Genomic DNA, 11,955 nt, shown 5'->3' with positions numbered 1-11,955 from the left:
GTGCCATCTTCTCCTGCGAACATTTATCAGTAATCATCATTTTTATTGACATATTGTCGTAGGATACAATCCATAATTAAAAAATATTAGTGACGAATTTATCATCACTAATATTATATGCCATCTCAAAACTTGAATAGAGAGAGATATTTATGTGCTTACCCGCTGCTGAAGCAAGAGAGAGATAAAATATGACTAGCAAGAGAGATGCGATGAGCTTAGCCATTTATGATATGAAATGATATAGCTAAATAAATAAAATTAAGTGAGATTGCAATGTTTTCGAATAAATTAAAACATGCATGACCTATTTATACGTACAATTTACGAGCTAATAGAATTTCAGATCCTAGGCATTCATGGTAATTAATCTCTGCATTCATTTTAAAAATAACTAAAATTTCTGCAAGATTAACTTGCCATCTGTCTTTTACTATAATTTTCTGCTTAAATCAAGGAGTGGTATTATATGCTAACCAAACGTTAGGATGTACTGATTTAAAATTTTGTTTTGATTAGATTCCTGATTCCAATTAAATAGAATGTATTTATTGCTTTAAATTTTTGTGTTGATTAAAAGTCAGCATATATTTTACTATATTTTGAAAAATATCTAAATTTATTATATAAATTGCGGGATTTATTGTTATACTTTGCATGATTAGCAATTGATTATGATATACAATGATATAGTAATTAGTAAATAAAATTATGTGGGATTGCAATGTTTACAAATAATCCAAGCATGACCAATATATATACGTTCATACATTTACGAGCTAATTAATCAATTTCTGATTCTAGGTTTTGATATTCATTAGAGAGAAAAATAGTGATGATATTCGACTAAAATAAAGGTTGATTTAAATCATATACAATAATGCAATGATTCAAAAGATTATGGTAAATAAAAGTCAAAATACACCAGTATTAATTATTATATAGATTGCTTGATTTACTGTCATAAATTGCATTAAATTAGAATTTCTCTCATGTAATTTGAATGAAATCGATATTTACGTCAAAGTAGTACGTAGACAAAAATTTGAAATTAGTATACAAAATTAATCATGCCGCTAGACAATTTTTATTATAGGGACGTGAATGAAAGAATATACACTCCATATCTCTCTCTAAGGGCATCCTTAACCCCATCCCGGATTTGGGCCGCAAGTCCCCTCCACGTCACCATTCCCTCAAATTTGGGATTCCAGGCCACAACTCGAACCACAACTATTCATTTGCACTATTTACAACTATAACATATTTTAATCGTAAAATAGAATACGTTGAACAATTAAAACCGGGAAAATCATTGTTCAGTCGAAAAATAGAAAATTAAAAATCCGAGGAAAATTTTTTACAAATCCTAGAAAAAATAATTATTAAGACCTAGAAAATAAAAATTACATCCTATAAAAAATATTAAAATAATTTAGAGGATAGGAATGGAGAAATTGGTGGAAGAATGTTGAAGAAATAGATATAATAAAATGGCAAAAAAATCAAAAAAAGAAAAAAAAATAAAAAAATTGGGGGTTTGCGGCCTGTCCCGATGCATATAACCCTGAGCCGGGCCGGACCCCGGGAGCGGTCCAGGGACGGAACTGCAGTCCCAGGACCGTCCCGGGCCGTGACTCTCCCCCCTCCAACGCTGAAATCGGGCCAGGACTCGCGAGTTACGACCCGTCCCAGTAGCGTTAAGGATGCTCTAAATCATGTGGTAATTTATTCAAATAAACACGTAAATTAAATGGATCCTATCATGACTTTAATTCTAAATCATGTGGTACTTCATTCAAATCAACACGTAAATTAAATGGATCCTATCATGACTTGTATTTTTCGTGATACTATTGGGAAAATTGACTTTGCATTTTTACATGTAAAGTGAAATGATATGAAGGGGTGGGTAGGTAAGGTATACCTTACCGAAACCACCATACCGTATACCTTACCGTAAATACGGTATGCGAAAAAGTCATATCTTTACCTTACCAAAGTTTTTGGTATACCGAACTTCGGTATACCTTATATTCGGTATGACAAATTTCCATACCGATACCGTACCTCATTTTCGTATACCGTACCGAAGTTCTGTATACCTTATTTTTGCGGTATACCTGACTTTCAACATCAATTAAAATAGAAAATTAGAGTTTTTAAAATATTATTTATAATTTATAATTTTAAAAATAAATTAAATATAATTTATTCATAATTATATTTATATTTCACAATAGATTTATAATTTAAAAATATATAAAATATATTTTATATACAATTGTGTTTATATTATTGTGGCATATACCTTAATTTACGGTATATACCTTAGTTTACGGTATATACCGAATTTCGGTATGCAGCGGTATACCGCGGTATTTGAAAATTCATATCGTTACCTTACCGCAATCTTTCGGTAAGGTATCATACCATACCGAAAGTCACGGTATACCAAAACAACGGTATTTTCGATATTTTTTCGGTACGATAAGACCGGTTTTTCGGTATTTCGGTATTTTTCCCCAGCCCTAGATATGATTTGTGAGCATCATTCGTGTGCATCGAAACTCTAATTGGTCTAATGCATTTAATTAGCGTTACGTGTTTTTGTATACATTTATTTTGATTCTAACATATTAAGAATTAGTTATACAAATTTTTAATTGTACAATTTTCATAAAAATCAACTCTATATTATACAAGTTGATGTAATAAAATTGTTTAACTCCCTCGGTTTCTTCATAGTTGAGTCATTTTTCAATTTTGAGTAGTTTCTTTATAGTTGAGTCATTTCTATATATTGTAACATTTTTATCTTTCTTATTTTACTCTCTTTTACTTTATTCTCTCTACTTTATTCACTTTATATTTTATTCTCTTTACTTTTCCTCTCTCTTACTTTTTTATCTACTCCCTCCGTACGATTAGGAGTCTCAGATCTAAATGGTGCGAGTTTTAAGAAATGTTAAGAAAAGTGGGCGGAAGAAAGTTAGTGGAATAGGGGTCTCACTTGTATATATTAGTTTTAAATGATATGTGAGTGGAATGAGTCAGTAGAATGTGGGGTCTCTTTACCATTTATGATATTCATGAACCGGAACTCTTATTTGTGGACGGACCAAAATGGAAACGGGACTCTTATTTGTGGACGGAGGGAGTATTTATTTAACACACTCAATATTTCTTTATAAAACTCCGTGCAAAAAAATTTCGTCACAACTATGGCGAAACGGAGGGGTATATTTTAGTGGCAGCTAATATTCTAAAATCATAGGTAGATACGTGGGACTTATGAATTCCACACCAAATGTTGAAAGTTGGCCTTGGACCCCGAAAAGTACTTCTACACCTATGGCCTATGGGTTCGTCGTGGGAAGCTTCTATGATTAAGAGACAATAACTTTGAGAGATACCAACGTTTTCAAGAATATAGAAGCTTTTCAAGGACGAACCCATAGGTGCAGAAGTACTTTTTGGGGTCCAAGGTGACCCGAAAGTAGTTGACGGCCACCTCCCGGGACAGAAGATGACGAGCCGGCAAAGAGTGAGTAATCATCAGCGCCAGAGGAAGAGAGGCTCGAAGTGCATCAGAGTAGCTTATCCGCCGTCGCGGAGTGGATTCCTTGTCGTCTGTGCTTCCACTGCCACTACCTTCCCCCTTCGGCTTCTAGGAACTTTCTTGATGGTCTCTGTGATGCCACCAATTCTCAAAGGGCCAACAAGTGACGACGTCATTTATATCTCTGCAATTGCATCAAATTTCAACAAGAAACGTGTCTCTGTTTTGTAGTATTATTTCTTTCATCTCTAAGAATATGGACTTAATTCTATTTTTTGGCTACAAAAACATAGGTTATAGTTTGTGGATGATTCTATTTTTTCACATCCAAAATGGGTAGTTCAATATTCAACTTTTTTAATACGAAACCAGAAAACTTGATTAATATATAATATATTAATTCGAATAAGTCAGGTGAAAAGTTGGTTAAATTGGTTATATTACATTTCACAATCCGAAAAACCCAATTCAACTGCATTTCCATTCCACATTCAAACTCAATCTCTCTCTTCCTCTCTCTCTCTAGCCCTCCATTTTCATAAGGGCTGAGAAGGAGAGGAGTCTGAATCATCATCAACCAGTTTCCTAATACCAATCACAATCCAACATTATATGGAAACGATCTCTTGATCAGACAGACTTTCCCAAGTTTCAGGTAAATTCAATGTTGTTTCTCAACCCCTTGATTCATCACATTTCACATTAATCCATTAATCTAATCATCCATAAAATATAGAAATTCACCAAAAAGGATGGCAATTTCTCATAAACTGCCATGCCATGATCACAAATTAGTATATTTCCACATGTAATCTTGATTGGTTGTTGCAAGATTTACCTAGTTTTTCGTTCGTGTTGGCAAATTAGTAATGTGGATGATTGTGATCAGGAGTTCAAGGGGAAGAGAGAAAATGGAGAGTGGAGGGGAGTTGATCAAAGGGAATGAGGAGAGGATTTTGGTGTGTGTGAGATTGAGGCCGTTGAACGACAAGGAAATCTCGAACAACGATGTTTCAGATTGGGAATGCGTCAGTAGTGATACTCTTGTTTACAAGAATGTCGGCCATATCGCTTCAGCCACATCCACCTATCCCACATCCTACACATTTGGTAACAAAATCCTTTGATATTAGCAAATGATCATGATAGTACGGATGCATTGGTGTTTGATCTTTGCTAATCTTTGTAGATCGCGTGTTTGGGAGTGATAGCTCCACGAAAACAGTGTACAAGCAAGGAGCCAAGGATGCTGCTATGTCAGTTGTCCATGGAGTGAATTGTGAGTAGTCTGTTTTTCTTATTTTCTTTTTATCCAATCTGTGTTTGAGACTGATGAGTGTCTCTCTAGCGACTATTCTCGCGTATGGTGAGAGGAGCAGTGGGAAGACGTATACGATGACTGGGATTACTGAGTCTGCTGTTGCAGATATATATGATTATATAGAAAAGGTGCTCTTTTTTAATGCTAATATTTCAGATTTAGAGGCTAATGTTTGGTTTGCTTATCTGATGAGTGATGATTTTCAGAATCCGGAAAGAGAGTTCGTTGTGAAGTTCACTGCTATGGAGATATATAATGAATGTGTCCGCGACCTGCTTAGTACCGATAACGCCCCTCTAAAACTCGTAGATGATCCAGAGGTGAGCCCTCAAGACCTATATTCTCAAACACTGCCAAATGCATATTCAGTCGTCTAATATGCAAGATTTTCTGTAGAGAGGAACCGTGATAGAGAATCTCACCGAGGAAATCTTGAGGGACCGAGATCATCTCACTGAGCTGATGTTTATCTGCCAAGGTAAGGAAATTGTTCATTTGTCTTTGCAATCAATGATTTTGTTATAAAAAGGGATGAATTTCATCGGTCCAGTCGTTGGCCTCTTAATTCTGAGTATTTCTTTCTGTCTACGGTTGCTGCAGCTCATGGAGACGCGTCGCCTAATAAACTGAGCCTCCGATCTCACCAGATTATTAGACTGGTATTACAAATTTCTCTGAGTTTCTGCATAACCTCATCTGAAAAAGACTAATGACGATTAACGATGACTGTTTCTGCAGACGATTGAAAGCTCTCCACGCAGCAATTTAGAGTGGGACGGCTCCAGCACTCTTGCAGCCACCGTGGTATGCAAATTCGACAATGAAAGCAGTAGTAACACATCATGATATATCGCTTCCACGTTTCAAAAATTTTAATGTGATGCAGAACTTCGTTGATCTGTTTGGAACACAACGATCGTCTCAATCATCGTCTACTGGAACGAGGTTTAAAAAAGGCAGACACATTGATCAAAGCTTGCAGACTCTGGGTGCTGTTATTACCAGCCTGAGGTAGTTAATATGTCAAATATAAACATTTTGAAAAATCAAAATCTGCTAAAATACTTGAATTCTGTTGTTTGCAAACTATACAGCAAGGGAGGAGAAGAAACCATACCTTATAAAAACTCCAAGCTAACTCGAATCTTGCAAACATCGCTGGGAGGAAACGCTAGAACTGCCATCATATGCACGATGAGCCCTGCTCGTAGCCACATTGAGCAATCAAGGAACACACTTCACTTTGCGAGCTGTGCAAAGGAGGTACTTACCAATGCACGTGTCAATGTAGTCGTCTCCGACAAAGCATTGGTGAAGCATCTGCAGAAGGAGCTGGCAAGGCTCGAGGATGAGATAAGAGGTAGCCCTTCCAGCGTCTCGCCTCAAAATTTCTCAGCATTACTCAGAGAGAAAGATGATCAGATTGAAAAGGTATAAAGAGATCTTGTGACAGAATTCATGTATCTTGACAATTTTATACTTATATAAGAAGAAATAAAAAAAACTGCAGCTGGAGAAGGAGGTCAAAGATCTGATCCTGCAACGAGATATTTTCGAGTCGCAAGTTAAAGATCTGTCGAAAATGGTTGGAGACACTGCAAGTTCAATCACACAGGTAGGTAAATGCATCAAGATACCTTATCATGCTTATCTTTACGAGTTGATGGTTTGTTCGGTGTTTTTCAGCAATCAGGAGTGGGGAACTACCCTCACTTACGAGTGCAACGTTCACCGGATGTATACCACCAAGAGCAAATCAGTTGTAAATTGTCATACTCGGATGCTGAGGCCTCGGATATCTTCAGTCGCAGCAATTCAGAGTGCCGTCCTGCAAAAGTTGCGTATGTTAATTATAGCAACAGCAATGCATCTCCAAGCACCCTACCAAGCGCTTCACGCTATACCGAGAGTGAACTGTTTTATGGTTGGCACGAGATCGACAACCAAACTAGTTCCGATTTGGAGGACTTGTGCAGGGAGGTGAACTGCCCCGACAAGGAGTATTGCAGAGGTGCAGAGAATAATTCCAAATTCTCGTATTTTCAAGTCGACACTCGATTTCCTGTAGGCAAGGTGCATGTACCACCCAGAATAAGGCCCTCCAAAGAATCAACTTCAGCAACGCCTGCTAAAGAGAGCGATGATCATAGCTCCACCGAGACTCCTGAGAGCACTGTGTCATCTCTTCCAAAGAATTCTATGTCGCATGATCAAGCTAGGATCGGATTTCTCAATAGAAGTATGCAGTTGGTGAGGAGCCTGAGCTGCAACTCTAGTCATATCTCCGGATCGCCTTCTCCATGGTTCAAGATCACAGACTACACACCAGAAAAAGAATGTCAGAGCTGTAAGAGGAAGCTATGTGAATTAAACTCTGGTTCCGGCTCGGAGAGATGCCAATCTCGCCCCAAAGGCTCGCCTGGTATGGAGAGCGCCAGACCAGCAAGAGGAGCTTCGAGTGGCGATAACTGTGCTCCCGACACGAAGAAAAAAGGCAATGATCTTCTCACTACTGAAGAAGAAAAGACTAAAAACAAAGTAGGTTCATTTAAAATTTCTGAAAATTACTATGATTTTCTTTCTTTTTGAGATGCATGTTTGAGTGCAGGAAAAGGTGAAGGATGTGAAAGAAGATAAATTCAGAGGTCTTACAAGTTGGCCAGTAGAATTCAAGAGGCTTCAGAGAGAAATAATTGAACTTTGGCATGCTTGCAATGTTGCATTAGTCCATAGAACATACTTCTTCATGCTCTTTCAAGGCGACCCCACGGATGCTATCTATCTCGAGGTGGAGATCAGGAGGATGAAGTTGTTGAAGGACAAATTCCTTCAAGGGGAGAAGGTTTTTGTCGATGGACAACGCCTATCGCTCTCCTCAAGGTTCGAATTCCATGTTACCTGACAAGACTAGAAAGTTATACACCGCTTTGAGTTAGATTGTTACAGTTTCTGTTTTCTCTTGATGAACAGTGCGAAGGCCCTTCGTCGGGAGAGGCGGATGTTGAGCGACCAGATGATGAAGAGGATGACGGAGAGAGAAAGAGAGAAGCTCTTCACCGAGTGGGGAATCGATCTCGACTCCAAAATGAGAAGGCTGCAGCTGGCTAATCTGGCTTGGTCCAAGGCAGGAGACATAAACCACATCAACAAGAGTGCAAATCTTGTTGCAAAGCTGGTCGGGTTTCTTGACCCAGGCCAGACTCCGAGCAAAGAGGTGTTCGGGATGAATCTAACGCCTAAGTATTCCACAGGAATCTGCACTTACAAACGCAGTCTTGGATCTCTCCTATGATGTTCTTCACTACATACGGCTGCATTTGTAATAGTTTATTGACATGTAAAATAAGGGCCCTCTAAAATTTTGCACACATTGCTCTTTCTTGTTTTTGCATTTAACAAACATTAAAAATTTTACATAGATTTTGCAATGTTGCTTAACATTGTCTGCTTGCGGCAGGAAATAGAAAAAAATAATTTAAATAAACAATCAAAATGCAAATTTTCACACATCAGAACTTGCAGTCTCAATCATGATTAACTAATTCAAAAGATTTTTGCTGATTCTAGATAGGCATAGTGGCATTCCTCAATTACTTTGCCTTCTCTTCTTCAGCTTTAGGTTTTTCTGCATCCGATGCTGGCTTCTGCTCCTCAACCGAGCATGTTTGGGGCTCCAAAACATGTTTGTCTTCTACTTTCTCTGATGTCTCAGTCTTGGAATTCTCAGCAGGTTTCTCTTCGATCACGTTCTCATCTGTATCTGCAGCCTTCTCCACCTCAGGTAACTCGGGTTTCTCAATTGATACCTCACATGGCTTCTCTTCTGAAAGCTTCTCTTCAGCATCTGAGGCTGGTTCCTGCTTCTCAGTTTCTTTTGGTTCCTCGGGTTTCTTCTCTTGTGTTTCAATAATCTCAGCTGGACACTTTTCCACACTTCCCTCAGCCTCTGGTGTTTCAGGTGTCTTCTCCGGAGCTTCAACCGTTGTAACCTCTGGTGTTTCAGGTGTCTCCTCCGGTTTCTTCTCAGGTGTTTCCACAATCTCAGTTGATTTTTCATCTGTTTCCTTCTTCTCAGAGTCCAGAGCTGGACACTCAGCCTCTGGTGTTTCAGGTGTCTTCTCTGGAGCTTCAACCGTTGTACTCTCAGCAAGCTTCACTTCCTCTACTTTCGTTTCTTCATCCGAAGCTGGTTTCTTCTCCTCAGCCTTCTCTGTCTCCAGAGTTTCAGGTGCCTTATCAGCACAAGGTATCTCTACTGCCTTGTTTTCCTCAGGTTTTTCTGTCTCAGCAGGTTTGTCTTCAATTTTCTCTGCTTCCCCAGCAAGGGGTGCACTCTCTCTTTCAACCTGCACTGCAGCATCCGCAGCTGCTTCGAGCTTCACCTCAGCTGCATCAACATGATTCACATCCTCTGATTCTTTGCCATTACAATCTGCTGAGCCCTTCTTCTCTTCAACCTAAACAATTCTCTAAATATCAGATTCACCATACAAAGAAGAGGTCTACAAAGAATCAAAAAAACCACAACCACATACTTGTTTTTTGGAGAATTCACTTATGAAATTCAATAAGATCGTGTCATGTTTCATTATTCTATATTCAATCCATGACGTAAAAAAACAGAATCCAAAGGATTGACTTGTTTGTCGCCTACCAAATAGTAGCAATAAACAATTTCCAACAGTTGCACAAGAAAAAGACATTGATATTATCCAAACAAGTGATGAATACGACTTGTTTTAGCCGTCTGTAAAGGCAAAAGAAGGCAGTAAATAAAGTGTCAAAAATTGATGCTAAACTCCACTGACATTCTAATCAAGCAGCAAAAGCATGCCATATCACATATAATAATGATATAAAGCAATACCTAAAGTTGAAAAGCCACAGTAAATCACTTTTGAAATTGGAAACATCACGACTCATGAGAATCGCGTGATTCCTCATTTTCAATCAATCTCAGATTTCAATCGGAAACTTAAAAAACGCACTTCACAGTTTACAGTTTACATCTATCAAACAAACTAAATCTCCGAGTTCATAACAATAAAGCATTAGTGCAAAATCCAGATACAGTCAAAAATATTCAAATGTAAACGCATAGGTTTGTACCGATTTCACCTCTTGGAGCAAATTCCCAAGCGATTGACGACGATTCGCCTCGTCATCCACCGGCGGCGCAGCATCCTTCTCCACCACCACTTCCTCAACGAGATTCACCTCCCCCTGCTCCGCCTCGCACTTCACGTCCGGCGGCGGCGCGGTGGAGGTGTCCTTCAGAACGGCGAACTTGGTCGCACACGCTCCCATTCTGTATATCTGTTTACAATTATTTGAATTTGTGGAAACCCACGCAGCTCTGTAGAGAGAGAGAGAGACGGAGAAGATGAATTAGATGAGAGAGAAAGAGGAGAAGGGTATATATATAGGCGCTAAATGAAGGGGTGCAGTACACCTCTCTACTCCGACATACATTCGATAATTTCTCGGAATATAATTGGGTCACTTTCTTCCATAAATTCATACACTTTGACTCATTCCATTTTTTTCATTTTTTTCAACCATTTTTCAGCTTCTAATATAAAATCCAGTAAATATTAACCTAACCAATATTAAATTAAATAAAGTTGCCAATTTTTTATATTGTTTTCAGACTCAACAAACAATTTACGAATAATATATTATACTATATCCTAACGAATTTTGAAAATGTCGTAGTTCATTTACCTCCAAAAACGTGACAGTTGGATTTTTGGACTAACATATAGGTAAATGACTAAAAGATTATATCCAGTGTGAATTTTTGGGAAAACATATTTATTTTGCTCGGATTCTCGTATTAATATGGGAGTATTCATAGGATCAATTTGTACAAATTGTCAATGATTGATGACTCCCTATTGGTTTCCAAAGAAAATGACATCCCATACATATATTAGCAAATAGAAATAAAGAAAATCATTATTAATAGTTCACTCTGTGCTGTATAGCTTTAGTGGTATTTCTCTTTTTTGAAAGGATTCCTCATTTCAAAAAATAAAAGATACTAGCACCTTTATGTGATGACTATGATTTGATTCAGTTATACTAATAGCATAATTATATATGTCAATTATAAACTCTTGATAAAAAAAAAATTCGATTGTTTGAAATATGCGATATAATTAATTGTATGGCAAAACACACATAAAAACGGCATAGTAATTTATTGATATCCTAGGCTGTCTAACGAAGAGTCACACCAAGATTTTATTAATTTTCTGATAAAATTACAAAGTCAATTATAGTTTTAATAATACCGGAAATTTTAATTATAACGGTAACAGTTTAAAATTTATTCGTAATCAATACCATTTGCATATGACTAAATATAAATGTCGAGTAATTGATAAGTAATGAAGTTGGTTTGTGTAAAAAGGAATTGCATAAGATATTATTTCAAACCAAAAGTTTTTGTGACAATAATGCTAAACCAAAAGTAGCGACACTTTCCAGATATGTGATTACAATGTACCCATTAACCTACTTTTTTCAAGTAATATAAAATATGTTAGTACATTTTATTTATATAGCATACAATTTCATAAATGTGAGTAGCAATTTGTACCTTAATACTCATTTCAAGTTGCATAGACTTTTCGTGCTCGCACGACTATCTAGGAAAATAATTGAAGAGAGTTCCAAAATCAACCTTAATAGTCATTATAAACTTGTAACCATACCAACTTCATACATCATTATTTTGTATTAGTATATTGTTACCATTAATTTAATAATAGTACAAAATTTGAACGAGTATGAGTTGGCCATGTTGCTACGGTCGAAACTTTGAAAACATGTTGGTTATGTTGTTGGACCCATGACCATTTCTTTTGTCAACTGCAAATATGAAATTCTTAAAATAATTAAAATAACATAGTGGAATCCAGGTTGAAATAATTTTATTATGAAAACTGTGACATAAGATTATGTTATTAATCTAATGATATCTAATAAGCCAGCCCACCTACCCTAATATTTGGGCTTTTAATTAGTCCATTTATGAAATTATAGAATTCAAGCCCAATATTCAATT

At 37.1% G+C, this 11,955-nt stretch overlaps 2 protein-coding genes across 4 annotated transcripts; one reads left to right on the top strand and one right to left on the bottom strand.

Annotated features, from left to right (window-relative positions):
* Positions 1 to 4,064: 4,064 nt before the first annotated feature.
* LOC125214625 (kinesin-like protein KIN-7G) lies at positions 4,065 to 9,174 on the top strand. 2 transcript variants are annotated; one of them, XM_048115727.1, is made up of 14 exons: positions 4,065 to 4,217; positions 4,452 to 4,672; positions 4,752 to 4,841; positions 4,911 to 5,011; positions 5,090 to 5,203; positions 5,280 to 5,361; positions 5,484 to 5,542; positions 5,622 to 5,687; positions 5,770 to 5,894; positions 5,978 to 6,314; positions 6,394 to 6,498; positions 6,570 to 7,421; positions 7,492 to 7,763; positions 7,854 to 9,174. In XM_048115727.1, exons 2-14 carry the CDS (start codon positions 4,474 to 4,476, stop codon positions 8,173 to 8,175), a joined length of 2,724 nt encoding a protein of 907 aa, XP_047971684.1. In that variant the 5' UTR covers positions 4,065 to 4,217; positions 4,452 to 4,473; the 3' UTR covers positions 8,176 to 9,174. The 2 variants fall into 2 exon arrangements, with proteins under 2 accessions (XP_047971684.1, XP_047971683.1); XM_048115726.1 differs by having other exon boundaries at positions 4,911 to 5,203.
* LOC125214626 (muscle M-line assembly protein unc-89-like) lies at positions 8,345 to 10,279 on the bottom strand. Of its 2 annotated transcripts, none has more exons than XM_048115728.1 (2): positions 9,993 to 10,279; positions 8,345 to 9,340 (listed from the first exon to the last, which is right to left on the bottom strand). In XM_048115728.1, exons 1-2 carry the CDS (start codon positions 10,188 to 10,190, stop codon positions 8,474 to 8,476), a joined length of 1,065 nt encoding a protein of 354 aa, XP_047971685.1. In that variant the 5' UTR covers positions 10,191 to 10,279; the 3' UTR covers positions 8,345 to 8,473. The 2 variants fall into 2 exon arrangements, with proteins under 2 accessions (XP_047971685.1, XP_047971686.1); XM_048115729.1 differs by having other exon boundaries at positions 10,002 to 10,278.
* Positions 10,280 to 11,955: the final 1,676 nt, after the last annotated feature.

Source organism: Salvia hispanica, chromosome 3 (assembly GCF_023119035.1).
Source record: "Salvia hispanica cultivar TCC Black 2014 chromosome 3, UniMelb_Shisp_WGS_1.0, whole genome shotgun sequence".
In the NCBI taxonomy this organism is placed as follows: Eukaryota; Viridiplantae; Streptophyta; class Magnoliopsida; order Lamiales; family Lamiaceae; genus Salvia; species Salvia hispanica.
The sequence above is the reverse complement of the archived record's forward strand: the minus strand, read 5'-3'. Positions and strand labels throughout refer to the sequence as shown.

Bases quoted from the DNA above. Each gene is read 5' to 3' on its own strand.
- LOC125214626 (XM_048115728.1), bottom strand. From the start codon at position 10,190: ATGGGAGCGTGTGCGACCAAGTTCGCCGTTCTGAAGGACACCTCCACC. The intron at 9,341-9,992 runs GTACAAACCTAT...AGAATTGTTTAG, and splicing joins TGCTCCAAGAGGTGAAATCG to GTTGAAGAGAAGAAGGGCTC.
- LOC125214625 (XM_048115726.1), top strand. From the start codon at position 4,474: ATGGAGAGTGGAGGGGAGTTGATCAAAGGGAATGAGGAGAGGATTTTG. The intron at 5,362-5,483 runs GTAAGGAAATTG...CGGTTGCTGCAG, and splicing joins GCTGATGTTTATCTGCCAAG to CTCATGGAGACGCGTCGCCT. The intron at 7,422-7,491 runs GTAGGTTCATTT...GTTTGAGTGCAG, and splicing joins AAGAAAAGACTAAAAACAAA to GAAAAGGTGAAGGATGTGAA.